This window comes from Pomacea canaliculata, linkage group LG1, assembly GCF_003073045.1.
Source record: "Pomacea canaliculata isolate SZHN2017 linkage group LG1, ASM307304v1, whole genome shotgun sequence".
Lineage (NCBI taxonomy): Eukaryota > Metazoa > Mollusca > Gastropoda > Architaenioglossa > Ampullariidae > Pomacea > Pomacea canaliculata.
Window position 1 is genome coordinate 10113496 of NC_037590.1, and position 11401 is coordinate 10124896.

The following is an 11401-nucleotide window of genomic DNA, read 5'->3' on the forward strand; positions in this document are numbered from 1 at the left end:
CAGTTATATAGTCGCCATCTTTAAATGTTAGGGGTGGGTGATCATGTCAGTCTAGTGGCACCGTTTCAACCAGGCCTGGCTGCTTCAAAGCGGTTCAGACTGGACCTGCCACCATCTTACAGCGATGACGTCACAGTCTAGTGACACTGTCTCAACCAGACCTGTCGATCTGCTTCAAAGCGGTTGAAACTGGACCTGCCACCAGACCGTGATGATGGTCTCAACTCCTGCCTTTTCTCGGTTGTGTTAAATGTTCAACGATTACTTATTTCACTTTCTGGGACAAAACTTTCTCCGGAAACCATTTTATCTTTCGCTCGATCGCTTTCTTGGGCTGGCAGAGTGGACTATGGAGGGGATGACTAACAAGGACACGAGGCAGATGGAGAAAAGTGCACTGTCATGGTGATGTACATGCGCGGTCCTTCAAAGGCATCCAAGGACAGCGCCTGCACCTCCAGGGGCAGCAAGTCAGGCGGGCAGAGGTAGCCGTGAACACCTACACGGGCTATAATTAGCACTGATGCAACAACTCTCGTGTCTTTTCCAGTTTTGTTACGGGGGAGAGGAACATGTCTTCTACATTCTGTGTCTGGGTAGGATGAAAAGAGTTTTTCGTCCGTTTCAGCCCCTGTTCGTCTTTTCCTTACCAGCGCGTTGTTCAACCATAACGGACGTTTTTACATATTGACCCACACCCACCCTGATTACCAAAGATCTCATGTAGACATGCTTAACATTACCGCGACAAGCCGATAGCATATGACAACCTGTCATTATTCATCTGGCATATCATATAGCATGTAACAAATAACCTGTCAACTGGAATGTCACATAGCGTGCAATACCTGCCACCTATTGAACTGGCATGTCACATAGAATGCAGTATGTAATATCCTGTCATCTATTCAACTGGCATGTTACACTACATGTAACAATTAACCTGTCAACTGGCATGTCACAGAGCATGCACCCTTCCTCTCCTGCTATGCAAGCGAGTCTCCTCCACTTCAGCGTCGCAAAGGATTTTTTCCTACCTCATCCTTGTTTATTACAAATCTCACGAGAGCATTCAAACCCCAAGGTCAGGGAAACAACACTGATCGAGACTCTGCCCATAGCCAGGGTGTAGCCTACATTTTTAAATTCTTTTTCTTTTATAGTGATTAAGTCTGTGATAACAGATCATCTGGATGTTTTAAATGAATTTTCGTAAGACAATTTTAAAATTTAATTCTTAACACCAGCTGTGAAAGTGTAGTTTACAGAGGCTGGTTTATTGTACATTTATCAAGTGGACTTGTCAGATGTAATAATAATACTTAATGATGGATGGATGGATACATGCACACGTGTGTGTGTGTGAGTGAGAGAATTTGTGAGAGCGTTTATGTGTGAGTAGGAGCGTGTGACAGAAAGACAATACAGCCATGGGTTTCAATTTAAAACTGAAGATAAAGAAACTACAAATTTCCTGAATGTTGCTTGGCTCTAAAAGAACAGTTAAAATTAATCTTCAAAACACTTAATAATTCTTTCACCCAATACTGCTTCTTATCCTGTGAGTACTTTTACTCATGCTTCCGAATACATATCTTGGAGGGGGTGGGGAAAGGCAGGAGGTTGACCCATCGACATCAAGACAGGTCACAGCCTAACTAGGCTAGGTCACACTCCGACTTTATACTTTCCCCAACACTGTCTGAATAGGCGAATAACCCTAAACAATGCTTTAAATTCCAGTGTTAAAAGAAAACTCAGCTATTCTAGAAAGAGGATGTAAATTAGTCATGACATATTTTTCTTGAATCACTTCTTGTCAATGCATCTCTTCCGTAAACATTACTCCTAGCCCCCTTTCCCACCATGCCAGTCCTTTTCACGCCCTTCTCTCCTTGTCTTCCTTCAGCAATATCGTATTACTCTCAGTTTTTGTTTGGTTCCTCTGTGTTTTCTGTATTTGATTGTATTCTTCGTTAGCACTATTGTTTATTTTTTTATAGTTCATGTGTTTGTTTTCCTGTCCTTCGTATGCTGTCCATGTTTCGTTCTTGTTCTTAAGCGTTACAAGTATGCTCCCTAGGAGAGTGAGTATGTGCTTTACAAAATTTGCATTTTTTATTATTATTACATCGCTCTATATGTCAATGAAGCTGAAATCATGTAGCTCGTAAGCGAAAGAATACTTCAAGCTAATCCACGCACTTATGCCTCACCCCCTTCTCTGGTTGTGCACATCAGTAAGAAAATTGCTGAATACTGATAAGTTGTTGTCGTCGGACACCAATAAAACGAAAGACCATCACAATCAATATAATGCGCCATGTGATGTCTCACCCACGACTCATTCAACAGTTTGTTTACACAATACATATGACTATATATGGGAGGGGTCAGAAGACGTGCCTTGTGCCGGGTTCTTGTCCATATTTGGATACTGGGGACTACTCGGATGTCGGAAACAACAGACTGCTAGATGTTCGGGGAGGGGGAAGAGGGGGAGGATGGTGATTCCCCTGACCGAAGAAGGGGTGATCCTTCCCTTTCTTCTTCTTCTTTTTTCTTCTTTTTTTTAATCTCGGGTGTTTGATTGTGTAGAAACATGCAGTGACTCACAGTGATTGAATGACGGAGCTGAAATTGTCTAACCATAAGGTTTACCCTTGCGATTAGCTACAGGTTGGTGGTGTCATGTTTGAGTTTTAAGTGTACCGAGGCATCAGTCGCACACAATGAATGCAAAGATTTTATACGTGCTTAAGTGAAGGCTTTTGAACATGTTAAAATCATTGGTTTCTATGGCATGAGATCTTTGGCTCGTCATATACATTCACTTCCACTCCCCTCCCGAACACATAATGCGAAGAGAGAGAGAGATGGAGAGGGGAGAAGAACTATCAAAAGTCTACACATTCATCACATTCTTTGGGGCGAAAGATATTTATTTGGTCTTCTTTCCCTAGTGTGATTGCTGTTTAATTCAGTTTTAAAACACGTGACTGACTACCTGTTCGTTTCCTGCATCTGAAAAAATAGCATAGTAGTAGATATGAAAGAGGAATCTTTCCAGCTATTGCCTCTCTCTCATTAACTCGGTCACTCACTACCGCATCCGGGTGCTGCTACCCCGCCAGTGCTACTGCTCCAGCTCTACCCTTTCACCCCACACATCATCGGCTCGTTATCGGGAGGGTCACGCGGCTTCGTCACGTAAACAAAGGTCGTTTGAATGCCTACAGATTGCGAATTTTATTTGAAAGGCGGCTTCTCGGGTGGGGCATGTTTTTCGGAACTTGTAGCGGCATGGTGAGATTCATCTGACTGTGGCCTGCACATAGTGTTGAAGATAAATCATTAGTGTCTAAGACTAGCTGCTTGTGTGGATCGAGTACTTGGGTGTCCATCTCTTCCATGTATCTGAAGATTCTCATTACTTTTGGGCTTATTTTGTTTAACCGTGCAGGTAGGTTTTATGTCTGAAAAAAAATAGTTTTTAATTATTATTTTTTGAGTGTCCTATGTTTACATTCTTAATATTTTCTTCTTGCAAAAGATTTCTATAGTTTAGTGTTTATCAACTTGTATTTTTTAAACATTAGTAATACATTTTGTGTTCTGTTCAATCGTTACTCGCTACTTTCTCAGTTTTACTGTGATAGAAATAGCTACAGTTTTATTACTAGTGGACACTTTTATTATATGTGTCGTTTTATTATGATACAAGCATAGTTTTAGTTTGGAATGAGTATAGTCTTGTTTAGCTACATGTGTAATTTTATTGCAAAATATGTAAACATTTTCTGTTTGAAGAAAAAGTAAGCCTAATGTTAACACTGTTACATATATTACACAACAATAGTGTTAAGCTTAAGTAGTGTGATAATTGTATGATGAAAATAATTGCTTGCCGGGAAAGTGCTTCAACCTAGATGTGATTCCTCGCTATTGATGGAGAAGAAACCTGGGTACCAAAGGAAACCTTCAACGGCCCGCCCTGAGAACATGTGTCACATATCACAGTGTTCCGAGACGAGATCTGAACCAGGATCCTCTGACTGCAGTGGTTACAAGTGTTTTAACCCTCACACACTACCAGGCGCCCCAAAAAAATATGGAGTCTGTGCTAGACGCTTTATATATCTACATGTCTCTTTATATGTCCCCCTCAAAGCCGAAACAAATCGTCCATCAGGCTTTAAACACAGACCTGACAGCGCTCACAACACGATGAAAATCCGGCGAGCAAACAGTAATGTTGAGGGTTGCTATAGCAACAGCGCGCGCTCTCGCCTCCACGATGAGGTTGAGCTAGCAGTGCCCTGTGTAGTCTGTGGGAAAACGTTCAACAACAATTTAAAAAAAAAACTCCTCTATATCCACAAAATGATGTTCAGTCTCCACCATTTTGATGTTTAAAACTCTGGTTTATACTGATTAATACTTTTATTTGACAAAATTTAGCAATGAATCTCTTAGAAGGAGAGAGTGTGTGTGTTTGTGTGTGTGTACACACACACATATCAACACACTTATTTTTGTGTATCGGGAATTCCCCATATGCTAATTTCATGAAGCCATTCTCATTCCGTCACATTGCGAGGATCAGGCCACAACTGCTGTTGTCAGGGCACCATGTCATCTGTGATATTTGTTACCATCGACTGGCTCATTAAGTTGTTATTGTTTGTAGCTGCCCATCAAGTGTTTTACTGTTCGGCAGATGATTCTACAGCTGGCTGCCATGGCGATTGCGGGCACGAAGGGATTTGTGCTGGCGACCATTTCTGTAGCCTAGCTCTCCATAATGAACCTTACTGTAGGCCCTGCGCCGACATACTGGACCACTACTGCCACAACCTCACCCACATCAAAGACAAGTTTCCACAGTGTCTGTATTACTGCGAGGCAGGTGAGTTTGAAGCTGTACAGACATTTTTTATAAATATATAAAGAGCGAGAGGTGGGGTTACAAATCAATGGAGGAATGGAGGAGAAAAAGAAAGCATCTAGGGTAAACATTTACATGACGGTTTATACTTTTTAAAAAGTGATAGCCATGAAAAAGTTTTTGTTTCTATTTCCTTTCTTCACTTCTTGTTACAAACTCTACTCTTTAAATATTCTTTATTTTGAATTAACTTGCTCAGTATCTGAAACACAAAGTGACATTGAATAATATTGCTTGACTGTGTTGTTCCAACAAATAATTATTTGTATGCAGACTGACTCAGATGCCAGCCTCGCGCCATTTGTAACCATAATACTGAGTCTATCTCCTCGTTTGTTTTGGTCCTGTTGGAAGAGTCAGCAAGGAAGGAAGTGAAGAAAAGAATACCTTGTGAATTTGTTTAGATGGTGGTGGTTTTTATTTTCAGGGATGTGAGATTGGCCCAGAGACATAGTTAATAATCCTCTTAGCTAACATTTTTATTTATATATATCTATAGATATAAATTCCCACGTTTTAAACCTGAATTTCCTGTATTCGTGTGGGTCTTAAAATATAGATACCAGATCAAAAGATAGTATTTTAAATGAAAGGGTACCTTATTTGATATCAACCCCTGTTTGGTGTATTAAATATGATAGATTCCTTCCTCTTTCTTCCTCTTTATGTCCCCTTTCTCCCTCTTATTTCTGTCAAATTAATCATATAAAAGCCTACATACCCTGCTCCTAACACACACACACAAAATGCAGGAGCGCATACATACATTTATTTTCTTATTCTCTCTCTCTCACACATACACTGGCAGGAAAAGACAAATCTCGGTGTCTGCTGTATGACCACATACTAGTCTGTTACAGTGTCTCTGTTTCATTTCTTTTCTCGCGGCTGTTTCAGAAAAGAAGAAAAAGGAACTGGAGCAAGAGCTGAAGACAGCAAAGACTCCACAAACAGGTGATAACCACTCTTGTTTTCTTTTTCTTCTACACTACACAACAGGGTGAAGCAGTGGGAGGCAGATAGAGATCGGAGGGTAGGGAGGGGTTAAGAAGGAAAGAAGTGAGAGAGTGCAGACAAGCAGAGAGACACAGGGAGGGGTGGTTAAGAGAGGGTTAAAACTCCTGCATGTTAAAATAATGGGTATAGATTCGTACTTTTTTTGTTTTGTATGCAAGCGTGTGCATGTTTGTTTGTTTCTGTTTGTATTGATTTCTTTTCTTTCCCTTTTTTTCCTTGCAAGGGTGTGAGGGGTTATCTGATACACCTAATAAGCAATAACTGTCTCTGTAACAGATGTGGGGCTAAATACTCAGGTCATCGTCATGTGTATCCTGCTGCTAGCAGCCATATCTACCGCTGTAATCTTTGCCATCCTCTACTGTCGTCTACGTCGTCAACTAACAGGTAACAGGTGGCACACCTCCCTTCCGGTTATTTGATGTGTAGTTCGCTTTCCCTCGCTTCCTGTTTGCGCCTGTATATCGCCCTTCCCTTTTTTATGTCTTACTAAACATGATGCACAAGGCAACTTGATTGCAATAAGTAGCAAGGAAAGAAAATGGTTCTTGTCTTGTCTTGATAGCTACTATCGACTGCATAATTATGTTCTAGTTGAATAGTGTCCGTGGAGTACCCACAAATTTCAAGTCATTTGTTCCCATTATTTATTTATTGTTGTTATGAATGGCATGCCGGTGTTTATCGGTACCTTTTCTCTTTTCCCGTGTTTCAGTTAGCAGAGAACCAGAGGACCAGCCTCTAATGACTACTGTATTAGCAAACAGTGACACAAGTCAGAAAGAACTTGCGGTGGACATGGAGACAGACCTCAGGTCACCCGTTTCCCATCCTCCTGCCCAACCTGATACCGGGTATGAGACAGCGTCCAGCAATGATTCTCTGAACTCGACAGCAACTGTCGGATCGTCCTCCCAGCAAGCTGTCCAAAACAATGGCTCAAATGAAGACCGCAGCACAAACCCCGGCCATTGTGGTCATGCCGGCAACGGGCAGGTTAGTGCATATGATGTCACCATCCGCCCTGACTCTCAGAACACCAAGGTCAGCATTTTGAACAATCCAACAAGCGACGACCGCAAGTATGACAAAAATGTCGCCACAAACCTGTCCAGACACCATGGAGACGATATATAAAGGCGGACGACGACCTGGTCCACCTCTCAACCAGTCTGGTGTCTGGTGCTGGCGTCTGGTGTCTGGTGCTGGGGAAAGTAGTCTCGTGCTACAAGACTGGTTGTCCGTTGTCTGGGGTTTTGCAGCCTTTCCAAGCTGCTTCCATGTTGAAAGGGTCGTGTAGAACAAGAAAATCCAGAGATTTGAAAAATAGTTGAGGACGCTGAGCCACACTGGAAATGGGATTGCATCCTGTTTTGATTAACCTCATTTTTTGGACACCGTTCCTTCAGCTTTATTGCCCCTAGTCTCTGGAATTCACTGCCTACTGGTCTGAGAATTGCACTTCAGCTCAGCAGTCTCAGCTCTCATCTAAAGACATATTTCTGTCATTGACCTTTTTTTTTAGGTACTCCCTCGTTTGTGTGCTGTCTGCAGTGTGTAGATGTATATGTTCTTGCCTTATTGTTATGCCTGTGTGAGAGATGAAATATCTTATTAGTCCTGTTTACCCCCAGTGGAGTATAGGGCAGCAACCACACCACGACAGCAGATCCCGTTCTGGGCGTGCTTCTTCAGTTGGGTCCATGTCCTCCCAGATGCTTCAGCCCCCACTTGGGCCGACCTCTCCACGTCTGTTTGTCTCCCAACCCTGCGCTTCCCCTGTGGGCTCCAGTCCAGATATTGTCTGGTTAAATTATCAGCCTCTGGATTGAATATATCTGAATGTAACAGTGTGTGTGTGTGTGCACGCTCGGTTAATAGTACTTGTTGTGAGGATCGGAGAAAAACTATGATTGTAAATAGCATTGAGTAGTTATGATATGACTGAGAGTGAATAAATTTATAAGATGCTTCTGATGTCTACTATTAACCATGTGCTCGTGCGACTTCAAGTATGGAAGTGCCTTTATCCCGCCTTTGGTGGTAGGGGAAGGCGCTCTATCGCTCCATAAATTATCATTATTATTATTACTCGGCAGCGCTCGTCTGAGAGGTACAAATGTTGTCCCCTCAGCCTGCCAGTCAGGTCTTAAGAAACCACAATTATCTCCAGCATAACTTTTTCTGAGAGCTTTGTCTATCTTTCTTTCTCTAATCCCTATCGAGTCAGATACCCAATTTTTGACGAATTCCTTTTATCTACACTAAAAACTTTTCAGACGAAATGTATTCGGCAACCATTTCATTTTCGCTCGATTAATTTTTTTTTTTCTCTGGGGTGGAGACTAGTACAGTGAACCACAGGTGGTATAGATGGGAAAAACCTGCTGGGAAAAAAAAACTATTGTCATGACGAGCACGTGCCTTGTCCTTCAGTCACATCCAAGGACAAGCTACCGAGCGTCAGGGGGCATCAGGGGGCGTCAGGGGGCGTCAGGGGGCGTCAGCTATGAGTCAGAGCAGAGAGCTACTGAAGTAGTCTGACGCTCAACCCTCGGTACACTACTACTGACGATCAGCGTGAAGACCTAGTCAAAATTAGCACTGACACAGCTATTGCATCATGCATATTTTTTTTGTTCACAATGAACCACAAGTCAACAGCAGCGCCTCTCTAGCGAAAGGTGGACGGTAGGGAAGAGAACTTGGTGAAAGGAGGAGTTTTTTTTTTAATTCGCGTGTCAGCCATGCTCGTCTTTTTGTGTTGGCACGCATGTAGCAGTGAGACACTTACAATGTTGTTGACTCCGATTACAAGAAAGCCCTGACATGGTTAACCCGCGAATCATCATAATAGCGACATGTGGCGCATGAGATGTTCTGCATGACCTGCTGCACAGTTGATCGACTCTCCATTGGAGGCAGCTCTCACTCACCCCTCCCCTACACACCCATGTCCCTTTTGTACAGAGATTCGTTAATGTATTCATAAATACAGTTAAGGAACGGTATGAGAATGAATGAAGCTCTGTGTATCTAAGGGTTTAATGGTGTTTTAACCTAGGGTATCCCTTTCATCCTGTGCTATTCAAGAAAACATTATGGTGGATACTGGAGTAGAGATCAACGATACAGATAAACCCAGTTTCAAGTGAATTTTCATAAGCTTGAAAGATTTGTAAAATTTTAATAATTTATATTCCATACTTTACAAAACTTGGCTTAATACACTTAACTTATTATGTGGACTCGTCAGATGACATGGACAGGTGCAGGTACAGATTGTGTAGGTGCCGCACTATACACATGCTTAGCCACCTAAATGACTGTCTAAAAACAATTTCATAAATGCTTTCTGGGCCTGCGGGGACTAGATTTCTCTCGGACCTTTGCTAAGTGCACACAGGAAGCGTGACAATCAGATAACAGCCGAGCTACACAAGACGAAGAGAGGGTGCGACTGCTGGAACCCTGCCAAACGTTCCCTGGTCTTATTTTCCGTGACAATGTCGCAAACGAGATTACGACCCGTGCATGGCTAGTTTCCTGTTCCAAAGGAAGAGCCTGGCTGCTCTATCATAAAGATGGTTGTAGTACAAAAATGTACATCTGCAGTCACCAAAATTTAAATTTTCTCACAACCATTCTTGTCATTAATCTGCTGAATGTTTTGAGCAAGACAGCAGCAGGTCGGCCTCTATGACCTCACCCCACCCCACCCCCACTCCCAAGTGGCTGTCAGCATTGTAAGAGTAGCTACCAACCCGCTATATCCCTGTGTCCTGAATAATATGATGTGCAGTCTACATTGGATTCACTCAGACGATCAAATGCACGACCATATAAGGGTCGAAGGTGAAGCATGACCATTTATGGACGTTGGACTAACTCACTGTCCTCAAACTCGCAACTGCTTCATCGATTCACAGATGGTGTCGACCCCGCTCACAGCCATGGTAACGACCATGTTCACAGCCATGGTAACGACCATGTTCACAGCCATGGTAACGACCATGTTCACTAAGCTGACGAGCTGCTAGAGCAAGCATCGAGGTAGGGGTGAGTGGGGGTTGATTTTGTGTACAACCTAGAGGCGTGACTCACTTGTACAAATTTTTATCAGTTCATGTAAAAATATTTGACCTGTTTCCATGGCACAAGATTTTCGACCCCGCCTGCCCCTTACCCCTCAACACACCGAAGCGGAAGGAGGGAGTGAATGGTGACAGTGGGAGGGGAAGAGGAGGAAGAAAGACATTCTTCTCTCGTGACAATATTTCGAGAGCAAGTGACTCAAGATCTGGTGCACGTGTCTTTCTGGGGCTTCATTCTATATTTAACAGTGAATCAAAACTTAGACGAAATGAATGATGAAGATGTGTGTCTGCTACTGTTAGCAAACGTTCCTGTCACCATGGTGACACAGTGACTGTGACTTACTTGTGCGCACGGTTCTCATTTCCTGCCAAGTACTTCCTGTCTCTTGATATGTTTCTGTACTTAGCTGATGTGTCTGGTCTGTGTTTGAATATTTACTATGAGCAGTTTGGAGATACTTTTATATGTTATTTGATTTTGCTTCTGATAGAGATTTGAGCCTAGTGTACAGTGGACAAACGTATTGTATAAATTTGATTCTTCATCATCAGCAGCAGCACCCGGTTCCTCGGTCGTGAACATTAACACGAATTATCTTCCTGATATGCTTTTACTAGGGATGATACCTTCCGATAGTCTTCCGGAACACTTGCCTTTCTTGACCCTCTCTCCCCACTCAGGGTCTGTAGCTGAACACGAGCAGGAGCAGGTTGCCATTGACACAGAGGCAGAAAGTAATGACAGAGGCAATGACAGCAACTGGATTAGTTCCCCCTTTACTAAAGAAGAATAAAGCAGCAGGTCCCGATTGTATAACTGGTTAATTCTTAAAGCGTTCAAATAAAACAATAATCATCCTTCTAGCTACATACTTCAATTATTTGTTTGACCATCTGACCAAGTTCATGGACAGAAGCCATAATTCAACATGGACTGTATTTATCAACTCGTGTCTTTAGACTGGCCCCACCAGACATTGAGGAAAAGCACGGAAAGCTAGAACCCTGAGGTGGTATTTAGATGATTGAAACCCATCATTATAAATCAAACAAATAATTCATTGGTACCTTCAACCTCACGAAGTACTTGAATCGTAATCCAACTTTGGCAGGAAGTCCAGAGACGGACATGTCACACTTCACTGGCCATGCATCGTCAGTGCTTGTAGGTCATGCATGCTGCTCCAGAGGGCGCTGTCTAATCGCTGACCACCTTGTCTTCAGGAGACGATGACTCAGTCCAAAGTTCAGAAACAGGATGAAATGAGGTGGTTCATTCAGGAAATAATGTGTGGAGCCACATAAAAATGACCATGTTTGTTTTTCTGCGTCTGAAATT

The 11401-nt window shown here is 42.6% G+C and overlaps 1 protein-coding gene and 1 long non-coding RNA gene across 7 annotated transcripts in view; one reads left to right on the forward strand and one right to left on the reverse strand.

Moving 5' to 3' along the window:
- Positions 1–11401, reverse strand: part of LOC112559505 — a 33733-nt gene that overhangs the window by 2157 nt on the left and 20175 nt on the right. For all 5 annotated transcript variants that reach the window (XR_003098350.1, XR_003098349.1, XR_003098352.1 and 2 more), the window contains one exon: positions 11131–11393. This is a non-coding gene — a long non-coding RNA (uncharacterized LOC112559505). The remainder of the gene's footprint in view (positions 1–11130; positions 11394–11401) is intronic.
- On the forward strand, positions 2–7937 carry LOC112559256. 2 transcript variants are annotated; one of them, XM_025230470.1, is made up of 5 exons: positions 2–3463; positions 4721–4909; positions 5846–5902; positions 6242–6352; positions 6681–7937. In XM_025230470.1, the coding sequence occupies exons 1-5, from the start codon at positions 3412–3414 to the stop codon at positions 7100–7102; spliced, it is 831 nt and encodes a 276-aa protein (XP_025086255.1). In that variant the 5' UTR covers positions 2–3411; the 3' UTR covers positions 7103–7937. The 2 variants fall into 2 exon arrangements, with proteins under 2 accessions (XP_025086255.1, XP_025086176.1); XM_025230391.1 differs by lacking the exon at positions 2–3463 and having other exon boundaries at positions 3503–4909.